Below are 12,776 nucleotides of genomic sequence, written 5' to 3'. Positions count from 1 at the left end.
AGGGGATAGTCATACTGCATGTGACTTTAGGGGCCTCTGAGAATCAGTTATTGATTTAGGATTGGGGAATAAAACTTCTGTGTTTTTAAGAAATAAAGAGAAACTAATTTGGAACTTTAAAACAGTGATTAAACTCCATTTTTGTTTGCATCACAAATTCTAATGTATTAGAGACATCTCTGACTTACCTGAGAAGGCTAATTAAACAATTCTTGAAATCACCCATTTTAATGTGATTTGCATTGCACTAGCTATAAAGTACAATAAGATAGTCCGGTCTCTTCTTTAAGTTTTATAGTCTAATGGGTGACACATTAGACTGTAAATACTTTTCAGAAGTGGTAATAAAACAATATTATTGACTACTAAGTGCTGGGAACTGGGAGCAATGAGGAAGGGAGTGTTCAAGAAAGACTTAGGGGCTTCCCTGGTGGCACAGTCGTTAAGAATCTGCCTGCCAATGCAGGGGACACGGGTTCGAGCCCTGGTCCGGGAAGATCCCACGTGCCTCAGAGCAGCTAAGCCCGTGCGCCACAACTACTAAAGCCCGCGTGCCTAGAGCCCGTGCTTCACACCACAACGAGAAGCCCGCGCACCGCAACAAAGACCCCAAAATAGATAAATTTATTTAAAAAAAAAAAAAAGAAAGAAAGCCTTCAGAAAGGAAATAACACTCTAGCCAGAGTCCTCCTATTAACTCACCAGCAAGAGGAAAAATTGTAGAACTGTGATGATGAGGGGTGGAAGGGTGCTTCTGCTGGTGGTGGTAAATAATTCTATATGGCTGAAGCGTCATACTCTGAGTAAGAGAGTGTTATAAAAAGAAGCTGGGAAATCAGACAGGCAGCTTTCAAAATATGTTAAAATGAAAGGATTTGGTAATTTATCTAGGAGGTGATAGACCCATTGGAGGGTTTTTAAGCGTGGGACAAATTAAAATAATCAGGCTTGCTTTTTAGAATAGAAACTGAGATAAGAATGGAATTATATGAGTTTATTATGTGACTTTCTCAAGACTTTTAAGGGTAGTTGAAAATGCCTTTCTTAAAGGTTTTTTGTTTGTTTAGTTAAAAAAAGAAAGCGCCACACATGATAAGGGGTGTCAATAGTACCTATAAGTTGACGTAAATATACCATTTAGCTATATTTTTGCCAGTTAGGACAGTAAACGATTCAAAATATTTTCATGCTTTAGTGTAATTATATATAGCTTAATAAATGATTTTATTAGTGTTTAGTTCAGTGCTGTTCTCATACAAACTGTCACGGAGCACTGTAGTTACGAATAATGTTCCTTAGTATATATTATGGCATGTTTCTCAATTTCATATTGACATCTTCACTACAGACAATGGAAATGGTGGTCAGAAGTTAAAATGAAATGATATGTGTAGCTACTTTCCATTTCATATAGTTAAATGAACTTTGGTGGTGCTATGTCTCCTCCCAGGTACTATTGGGACATTAAATTTGGTGTGGTATTCAAAGAACAAAACTGTCTTCTTTCGTTTAGGCCAGCATTCAAATCTTATTCTAAGATTAATTTATTTAACGTATAAGCATTAAATATTCTCCAGGGATGCAGGGCATTACACATTTTAATCTGACAGTAATCTTGTACTCATAGAGTTTAGAGTTTAGTAGAGGAAATAAGATGTATTCTCTTTATATATTTATCATAAAGAGAAGGAAATGGTGTTTCAAGAGTACATATACAGTCTAAAAAGAACTCAGAAGGGAAAGATTATTGTTGCATGAGGGGAGTAAGAAACTCTCAAGGAGCTAGGACTTAAAAGATGTATAAGATTTGGAGGTATGTGAGTGGAATGACTACTAAGAAGCAAAGAAAGAGCATACACAAAGACACAGAAAGATGATTATCATGATAATTTTTAAAAGTCGAATCTCGAAAGCATCTTTTTATGGTGTTTTGTTTTGTTTACCAATTACATACTGCTGATGTCAAGGGCTACCAGATCTGTACATTATTCTGATGTTTTAAGAGATTTAGGAAGGAGTTTTGGTTTGCTGTACCTCCCAGTTTATCTAGAATTTAATCTCAAAACTTTGTGGGGTTTTTTTTGGCCACGCCACGCACGGCTTGTGGAATCTTAGTTCCCCGACCAGGGATCGAACCTGAGGTCCTGGCAGTGAAAGTGCCGAGTCCTAACCACTGGACCTCCAGGGAATTCCCTCAAAACCTTTTAATTCTTTCATTTAAGTACTTTTGTTTATAGGCGGTGTGGTTTTTTTGCTCCCACTTGCTGCTGAACAGTGATCTCCTCCCCATCCCTTTGTTTTTGCTACTTGATAATTACATTTTTCCTTCTTCATCCCTAATCCATGCTCCTCCTCCCAAGAAAAATCCCTAATCACTTTTCAGAAATTGTCAATGCTGCCAATCTGTACATAAGATCCAGAGGAATCTAAGAATTGTTGAAAATCAACATCCATTCCCCCATGCAGTCGATCACCATACACCTTCCTCTTGAACATACCTTATACCAGTGGTTCTTACGCACAGACCCCAGACAGCAGCTGCAGCATCACCTGGAAACTCATTAAATACCAATTCCCAGGCTGCATCCCAGACCTGCCGAATCAGAAACTCTGAGGGTGGGGCTCTGCAGTCCTTTTAACAAGCCCTCCAGGTGATTCTGAAGCATGCGCAAATTTGACAATATGAATGAAGCATGCTTTAAAATACTCAACACTCCCAAGCAAACAAATTGGCTTAGAATATGTGACTCCTTTTGATCTCTGATCTAAGAAAGGTTTTATTTAAAGAAAGAAAGAATTCTGTAGTAGCAAATAACATTTAAAGAGTTTCAGTAATTACTCAATAGTAATAGTTAACATTTATTGAGCCCATTTTTTCATGCCAGGCTTTTTGGTGAGAGCAGTAGATATTATCCTCAGCTCACAGAGGATGAGATACAGGTTAAATTAATTCAGTGTCTTGTAGCCAGAGAGTGTCAGATCAAGAATTTTAATTCAAGCAACTAACTATAAAGCTGATCTTTTTGTTAGGAAATAAGTTCCTATTTGAGGATATCTTTTTAATACAGTTGGGTAGAATTTTTTTGATGCCAATTTTTTTAAAAGTACGAAACAGTTTTTATGTTTAATAGGCCACCGTTGTTTTATTTATACTACATCAAAGATTAGTATCTCTAAGGGGTATGAAAATTTCTAAGTACACTACTTATGTAGCCTTATTTTAATAGAACATTCTTCATTGGAACCGTGACAGTAGAAGGCATTCCATGCTGTGCTAGTCTTTAAGAAAACTGAATGTATAAAAATTCAAACTCAAATTAGATATTTATTTGTACACAGAAGTGTTCTTAAGTTTCATTATATGAGAAATGAGAAGTCATTTTCTATAAAAACTTTGTTTTGCACATTTCTCAGTAACACAATTTATCTTGTAAAAGAAGAAATGCTTGGAGTGATTGCAGCAGGTATTCCAGAAGGGCATTTACATTTTATAATTAAATTCATCCCCTCTTCCCTTTGCTTTGTAGTTTTTTTATATGTGTGTGTGTGGGTTTTTTTTCAGTGACAGTTACCTAAGTTATATCCCTTTCCCCCTGTGTTTCTGCAACTGTTTGGATTGATATCCTTCTGTTAGTCACATTCACATAGAATATTTTGTAATACATTAAGGTAACTGTACTTAAAAATGAAAATCTTTGAGCAGAGAAAACGCAAAAATTCTGGTTAAATATGTGAGATATATATGTTAATAACTGGGAGGATCTTTGTTAATGTGGAATAATGAAATTATGAATAATCTTTTCTTTTACTTTTTTAAACATTTTATTTTTGAATAGGTAATGCATTCATGTAATCCAAAAAGTATGAAAGGACGTATATTAATGTTTCCTTCCCATCCATTTCCTACAGCAACTCATTCTCTTCCCCATAGACAACAACTTTTGTTAATAGTTTCGGAGATGTTTTATGCACATGTACAAGCACATACATATGTATTTTTTTCTTTTTAACACCAATAGTTATATATATACTATTGTGTCCTCTGCTTTTTTACACTTAATATATATTTTTGAGACCTTTCCATATCACAATATATCAAGAGCTTCCTCATTTGTTTTCAACATATGTCATATTTGATTGTATATAAATGAAACATCTTTTTAGCCAGTCCTCTATTAATAGTCTTTTCCAATTTTTGCAGTCTTTTGCTGTTATAAACAATTCTGCAATAAATAACTTTGTGTGTACATCATTTCATGAGTGTGTGCCATTTACCTAGAGAACAAATTTGTAGAAGTGCAGTTCCTAGGTTAAAGGGTTATGTGTATTTGTAGTTGACAAATTACCCTCCTTAGGGGTTGTGCTAATGTTCTTTTCTACCAGTATTGCGTCAAAGTTCTGGTTTTCCCACACCCTCACGAACAGCACATTTACTTTTTAAATACAATTTTTACCCCCAGTACACCTACATACTTTGAGAACTTTATTACCACAGGAAATAACATCATAAATGTGGAGAATTTTGCTTTGGCATTGTGCCAGTGCAGAACAAGATTCTAGTTAAGTCTTTTTATCTTAAAAATGAATATTCCTGCTTTAGATCTCTAAGATTGTGATGATAAAGTTCAGTAGTTTTTCAGAGAAAAACAGAAAGCTTACTATTCTATGTGTAAGGGTCTATTTTAAGATTATTTCAAGTGTTATATGTTAAAGTATGTCAATACAAGAATAAGTTAAGGATCTTGAATTAAAGTTCTATCTGTGATTTTTTAAAAATATAGACATAATATTCTTAGTTGTTTAATTATTAGCATCACGAGGAACAAAAATAAAATGGTGAAAAAGTTAAACATTACCAGATTTCTTTTTCATTTGTATTTAATAATTTTGTGGAATAGTTAAACTAGAATGCCTTCAATATGTCTTTAAGCCTGGAAGAAAGCAGGCTCCTTTGAAATTAAATTTCAGCAATGTAGTTGAGTAGTGAATTTAAACAATTCACAATGCTGACTTTCAGTGCTTCTGAAAGCAGGAAGTGTATTACTGACATGCAGAAATATTCCAGCCCAAAGAACATCCCTACCGCCATATGTGGTAAGAATTTGTCACTAACTCACAAACCACTTCTGTAATGCAGTGAATAAGCAGAATTGGTCTTTGTTAGACATTTCCAATTCAATATCAAAGAACTTTGTTTTGCAGTGTCTTATAAGTAATTATTAGCTTATGCCTTGGAAGGACGCTTGCACATCATGGGTGCTCAAGGTTTATTGAGAGAAGAAATAAAGAAACTTGTATGTAATCTTTTAGGCATGATTTTCAAATTTGCTTTTTGAGACCCTGAGGTAAATATTCTGATTCAGTGTATTAATGATTTATTTAAATAAAATTACTTTTATTCTAGTGTCTCCCCCCCCTTTTTGTTTTTTACTACTGTTTGGAGTATTGATCTTATGTTTACACTTATGCTAAAAATTAAATAATCTTAGGGTTAATTATAAAGGGGTAGGGAGATATTGTGAAACTACAAAAACAAGAAAATGAGTTGGGAGGAATCAGGGTTAGCAAAATTCAATGAAGAGCTATTTATCATTACAATTTTCATTAAAATTTTGAAATACTAATGTTTTTCTGAACTTGAATTTTTTTTTTTGATTTTAAGCGACTAAGAAGATTGTCAACCAAGTATAGAACAGAAAAGATTTATCCTACAGCCACTGGAGAAAAAGAAGAAAATGTTAAAAAGAACAGATATAAGGACATACTGCCATGTAAGTTTGAAATGCCATTAAAGGAACAAATGGAAATGCTAATTAGCAGTTTTATAGCCTAAACTAGCTTTATTCTAAATAAATAAATGATAATAATTTGTGATTGTGCTTGCCTTTCCTTCTGATAATAGTTTTGTTGTTGTAGTTGTTTTATTGTTTAATTTTTCTTTAAGCATCACAATTACTCTGATACTCATTTTTAAATTCTGAAAAATCCAAGTAAAAATACCTTTTGTGGACTCCCTGTTCAAAGAAGTTATTTTGTTAAAATAAAATAATACAGACATAATTCAATAAGTATAATTGAATACATTTTGTAAAATGCTAAAAATATTAACTCTTAGGACCTATTGTCTATTAACAATAAGAACCTTAATTGATTAATTATGCATTAAAAATGAACCATAAGATGATTCATGCATGTGTGTCTGCTGTTCTCAGTAGTCTAAATATGATCTCTGAGGGTATCTCTGAGGGCATCTCTGAGGGCATGCTTAAGACTGATAGCATCATATTCTAATAACGATAACATAATTATATTCTTAAATAGCATAGGTTTCTAGCAAAATACCTTTACCTCTAAAAGCATGCATACATAAGGGTCCCCATTTTATAAAGTAAAAATTTATATCATACCTGCTATCTGTTAAAGCTACCAGTAGTCTTTCTCTTTTCCTTCAAGTATCTTGAAATATATAGATTCCATGACACCATTCCCTCAACTCTCCATTCATCCTTTTTTCCCTAGCTTTACTGAGGTACAGTTGACAAAATGTCATTCATTCCTAAAGCTTGTTCTTCTAAAATGTCCTTGATAAATTTCCCAGTGACTTTAATTGCCATATTTGGTAGTCTTTTTTTAGTGCTTATTCTTTTCTGTTAACTATTTTGATGTCATTGACCAGTCCCTATATTTGAAATTTTCTTCTTCCTTAAAACCCCTTTTCAAATTGCCTCCTCTCTCTCTTTCTTGTCTCCTTCCCTTTCTTTCTTACTGTCTTTTTTTTTTTTGGTACGCGGGCCTCTCACTACTGTGGCCTCTCCCTCTGCGGAGCACAGGCTCTGGACATGCAGGCTCAGTGGCCATGGCTCACAGGCCCAGCCGCTCCACGGCATGTGGGATCCTCCCGGATCGGGACACGAACCCATGTCCGCTGCATCAGCAGGCAGACTCTCAACCACTGCGCCACCAGGGAAGCCCTTACTGTCTTCTTTGCATAAATTTAATCCTTCATCTTTCTATTTTTGTTCAGCTTTACTCTCAGCTGTGGGATCTGTGAGTGGCTGGTAGTAGCAACATTTTTACAAAGTGGCAGCATAGCATAATGGTGAAGAGTTCTGACGCTGAAAGTTCATATCCTGGTTCTGTCACTTGCTATCTATGACTTTGGACTCATCCTCTCTGTGCAAAAAACAAAAACACTAATTTGAAGAGATACAAGCACCCCGATATTCATAGCAGCGTTATTTATAATTGCCAAGATATGGAAGCAACCTAAGTGTCCATCAACAGATGAATGGATAAAGAGGTATTTTAAATATAGGTATAGTGGAATACTACTGAACTATGAAAAAGAAGGAAATTTTGCCATTTGCAGCGACATGGATGGACTTGGAGGGCGTTATGCTAAGTGAAATAAGTCAGACAAAGACAAATACTGTATGATATCACTTATATGTGGAATTAAAAAAAAATACAACAAACTAGTGAATGTAACAGAAAAGAAGCAGGCTCACAGATATAGTGAACAAACTAGTGGCTACGGGGAGTGGGGGTGGCAATATGGGGGCAGGGGTGGGAAGAATAAACTATTGGTGTACGATATGCTCAAGGATGTATTATACAACATGGAGAATATAGCCAATATTTTGTAATAACTATAAATGGAAAGCAGTCTTTAAAAAAAATTTATAGAGTTGTACAGTCATCAACACAATACAGTTTTAGAATATTTCCATCACACCAAAAAGGTTACTTATGCCAGTTTGTAATCTTCAGCCCCAGGCAACCACTAATCTGCTTTCCATCTCTGGATTTTCCTTTCCTGGAAATCTCATATAAATGTAATCATACAGTATGTAGTCTTTTGTGTCTGGCTTTTTTCACTTAGCATGTTTTGAGATTCATCCATGTTGTATAATATATTAGTACGTAGTTCATTCCTTTTTATTGTTCACTAGTATTCCATTGTATGGCTATCACATTTTGTTTATCCATTCAGTAGTTGAGGAACATTATAAATAATGCTGCTATGAACATTTCTAGGTAAATCTTTGTATGGGTATATGGTTTTATTTTTCTTGGGTGGATACTTAGGAATGGAATTTCTGGGTCTATGGAAGCTTATGTTTATTTTTTAAAATTATTTTTTGAAATTAATTAATTAATTAATTATATTTGGTTGCCCTGGGTCTATTTGGTCTTAGTTATGGCTTGCAGGCTCCTTAGTTGTGGCTTGCGGGCTCCTTAGTTGCAGCTCGCTGGCTCCTTAATTGTGACATGCGAACTCTTAGTTGTGGCATGCATGTGGGATCTAGTTCCCTGACCTGGAATCGAACCCTGGCCCCCTGCATTAGGAACACGGGGTCTTAACCACTGCGCCTTCAGGGAAGTCCCAGAAGCTTATGTTTAACATTTTAAGGGACTGTTAAATTGTTTTTCAAAGTAGCTGTGTACCATTTTACACCAGCAGTGTATGAGCGTTCTAGTTTCTCTACATCCTTGCTAACACTTGTTATTGACAGTCTAACACAGTTATTGACAGTTAGCTACACATCCACTAGAAGAATAGAGGTATCTCCTATGGTTCCAATTTGCATTTTCCTAATGACTAATGATGTTGAGCATCTTTTCATGTTCTGTTAGCCACTGTATACTGTCTTTGGTGAACAGTCTCTTCAAATCATTTGTAGTTTTTTAATATTGATTTTTTATAAAAGTTACAAAAGTTCATAACTTTTATAAAAGTTATAAAGTTTTATAAAGCTGAGTTGTAAAGGATTTTTACATACCCTAGATAACAAATATTTTTTCAGATATTATGATTTGCAGATTTTTTCCCAGTTTATAGCTTGTCTTTTCTTAATGGTGTTTTTTAAAGTGTGCAAGCTTTTAATTTTCATGAAGTTCAGTTTATCAGTTTTATGGATCATGTTTTTTATATTCAATCCAAGAACTCTTTGCCTAATCCAAACTCACAAAGATTTTCTCTTATGTTTTCTCATTCCATTCCTAGAAGTATTATAGTTTTAGCTCCTACATTTAAGTCTATAATTCATTTTGAGTTAATTTTTAATATGGTGTGAGGTAAGGGTCTAAAATAATCTTTGAGCATGTGCCGTTGTTCCAGCACTATTTGTTGAACATTATCCTTTCTCCATTGAATTGCCTTCTTTCCTTTGTTGGAAATCATCTGACTGCAAATGTAAGGGTTTATTTCTGGACCCCTAATTCTATTTCATTGACTTATTCTTCAGCCAGTATCACACTGTCTTGATCATTATAGCTTTATAGTAAGTTTTAAAAGCAAGAAGTGTTAGGTTCTCTGTGTTCTTATTTTTAAAAAATTGGTTTGGTTCTTCTGAGTCCTTTGCATTTCCATATAAATTGTGAGATAAGCTTGTCAATTTCTGCAAAAAATCCTACTGGAATTTTGATAAGAGTTGTGATGAATCTGTGGATCAATTTAGGGAGAATTGCCATCTTAAACCATATTGACTCTTCCAATCTAAGTGTCCATCAACAGATGAATGGATAAAGAAGGTATGAAATATATATATAGAATGTCTCTCTCCATTTATTTAGATCTTCTTTATTTCTCTCAGCAATGTTTTATGGTTTTCAGTGTACAAGTCTTGTATTTCTTTTTAAAAAGTCTTTATGCTATTGTGAATGGAATTATTTTAATTGTATTTTCAAGTTCTTTATTACTAGTATATAGAAATACAGTTTACATTTGCATGTTGATTTTTTTAATCCACTGACCTCCCTGGACTCATTTATTTTAGTATTTAGTTTAGTATTTTTTTTGTGAAAACTAGGACTTTTTACATATCAGAATCTTGTCATTTGCAACTACTGACCGTTTTACTACTTCCTTTCCAATCTGCATGTCTTTTTTGCCTTATTGCTCTGGCTAGAACCTCTAGTATAATGTTAACTTGAAGTGGCAAGAGCAGACATCCTTGCTTTTGATCCATTAAAAGCAGTTTCATCACTATTCAGAGATCACTTAGTTTTTTCTCAAGCCATCTTGGAGATTTGGTTTATTTTATGGTAGAACACTGAGGCTAGTCCTATAATTAAGAAATTTCTAGATACTCTTGTGTCAAGGATGACCTGTGCTTTTGTCTGTTGAAAAGGGCTAAAACTGAGTTGGCTAGCCTTTAGAAGTGATGGATCAGAGTGTTCTGCCTATCCCAATATTAATTATGGAGATCCTTTTATTTCTCAGACCTAGGATTTATCAATAGGTGCGTGTTTCCTTGGAGGTGACAATATATATTTTTGTTGTTGTAATAGGTGTTGATGTTTGTTCAAGAAAAAAATGTTGCTACTTTAAAGAGCCTCTTGTGTAGCGAATATTGGTTTTATCTATTTGGAATTGGGCTCTTGGGAGATTGTAGAGGCATTCTGCAAAACCACGGAGAGGAATGATTGTTTTCATTTCTTTAATATTCTTTAAATTATTTCAATTCATGTTTATGCTTAATAACAGCACCAATGAAGAATATTAAAATATGCATTATGTGTTATACACAGCATAATATTGATTTTTAAATTCTCAGTAATGTACTATGATTGGGACTTCCCTCGCAGTCCAGTGGTTAAGACTCTGTGCTCCCAATGCCGGGGGCCCAGGTTCAATCGCTGGGAACCCTGGTTGGGGAAGTAAGATCCCACATACCACAACCAAGCCCGCGGCAACAAAGACCCAGCGCAGCCTAAATAAATAAATAGGTCGGGGAACTAAGATCCCACATACCACAATTAAGCCCGTGCCGCAGCAAAGACCCAGTGCAGCCTAATAAATAAATAAATAAATAAACAATCAATAAATAAAAAAATTAAAAATTATAAAAAAATATATATATATACTATGATTCTATAGTATGAAGTAGTGACTACAAAATTTGCCTGTGCTTTAGAGTTTTAAAAAAAGCCATTTCTTTTTTAAAAATTTTTATTGAAGCATAGTTGATTTACAATGTTGTGTTAATTTTTGCTGTACAACAAAGTCATTCAGTTATATATTCTTTTTCATATTCATTTCCATTATGGCTTATCACAGGATATTGAATACAGTTTCCTGTTCTATACAGTAGGACCTTGTTTATCCATCCTATATGTAATAGTTGGCATCTGCTAATCCCAAACTCCCAATCTTTCTCTCCCCCTGCCACCCTCCCCCTTGGCAACCACAAGTCTGTTACCTATGTCTATGAGTCTGTTTCTGTTTCACAGATACGTTCATTTGTATCGTATTTTAGATTCCACATATAAGTGATATCATATGGTATTTGTCTTTCTCTTTCTGACTTACTTTACTTCGTATGAGAATCTCTAGGTCCATCCATGTTGCTGCATGCAAAGGGCATTATTTCGTTTTTTAAAAAAGCCATTTCTGTGCCCCATCTTGAACTGACTGAATCAAACTTACTGCAGAATGTGCGACTCGGAAATCTTGCATTTTAGTTTGCTTTTTCCAGTCCCCAGCTGCTGTATGATTAGCCATAGATGAAATAAGATTGGCAAAATACTGATAATTATTGAAGTTGGGTACTGGATAGATGGGGATTCATTATACTATCATATTTTTGTATGTGCATATAATTTTCCATCACAGAAAAATTTTTAAAAATTCCCAGCTTGCATGTAGCAAGCACCTTGGCACAAGTTTTGACTATCATTTGGGAGCCACTGTTGTCATTTGGATTCACAGTCCCCAAAACATTTACTAAGGATCCAGTGGTAAACCAACTATTGTACAAAGTCTCTGGCTTTGAGATACTTTGAATAGAGGCTAACATGCCACATGAATAAGGGCAATTAGGTGGGGCCCATCATTACTGGCAAACATGGTTGAGAGGAAGCTTCATATAGTTACTTAACTGTCATTGTCCTAACTACTGAATTATTCTATTGTCATTTACCCAAAGCATAGGATTCTTTATAGGTATATTCCTTATCCCAAATGGCTTTTTAAAAAGACACGTAGGATGGAATGAAATAAGAAATAAAGCACTGATAAACATGTAAACATTCTCTTTCCTGGAAACATGGTAAGGAGATACATAATTTTAATTAGAAGCTACTATGTCTTTCTTATATATCTCTTCCTACAAATTTCCAAAGAAAATTTCACCAAAAATAAATAAATGAAGTCAGCAGAACTAGGCCTTTGTACTAATGTATAAAATTCGGGTCATTGGCAAATAAATTAGTTATTCATTAGTTTTCCTTTAAAAAAGTTTGCTAAGAAGTTTATTTGTATCTGTTACCATTTCTGTATGTTTTTTTGTATTTTAATTGCCTTTAATAGTCACTGTCCCTGGATTAGAAAGGACCAAAATGATAGTGGCATGTTACATGTTATGGCCCTTTCTAATCTGGAGACCGTGAATCTTAGATAATCCTACTACTTTAGGGTTTCATAGGCTCAAAGTATGTCCCCAAATATTTATTTACTACAAAGGGAAAGATAGTAACAGTGGAGACACCAGCTGACACCAAATTAACCAAGACCAAGGTTAACCTCACAAGTAATATGACATATTGACATCATGAACCCCTTGGTGTGTCTTCTCACTGAGGACACATGATTGTTCTCTGCTGTTCTGGACAAAATGCATAACCTCATTCCAATCATAAGAAAAATATCAGTCAAAGGAACTTTTATAGATTGGAAGAGACTTAGGAGAAATAATAAAGTGTATTGTGGGATCCTAGAAAGAAAAAAGATACTTTTTTTTAACTGGTAAAATTTGTATACAGTCTGTTGTTTA

The 12,776-nt window shown here is 34.4% G+C and overlaps 1 protein-coding gene across 4 annotated transcripts in view; it reads left to right on the top strand.

Annotated features, from left to right (window-relative positions):
- PTPN12 (protein tyrosine phosphatase non-receptor type 12) overlaps positions 1-12,776 on the top strand; it is an 87,259-nt gene that overhangs the window by 26,905 nt on the left and 47,578 nt on the right. For all 4 annotated transcript variants that reach the window (XM_032643662.1, XM_032643659.1, XM_032643660.1 and 1 more), the window contains one exon: positions 5,663-5,771. In XM_032643662.1, the coding sequence (XP_032499553.1) occupies positions 5,663-5,771 (109 nt within the window). The remainder of the gene's footprint in view (positions 1-5,662; positions 5,772-12,776) is intronic.

Source organism: Phocoena sinus, chromosome 9 (genome assembly GCF_008692025.1).
Source record: "Phocoena sinus isolate mPhoSin1 chromosome 9, mPhoSin1.pri, whole genome shotgun sequence".
Classification (NCBI taxonomy): domain Eukaryota; kingdom Metazoa; phylum Chordata; class Mammalia; order Artiodactyla; family Phocoenidae; genus Phocoena; species Phocoena sinus.
Note: the sequence above shows the minus strand (reverse complement) of the source record. Positions and strands in the feature narration are given on the sequence as shown.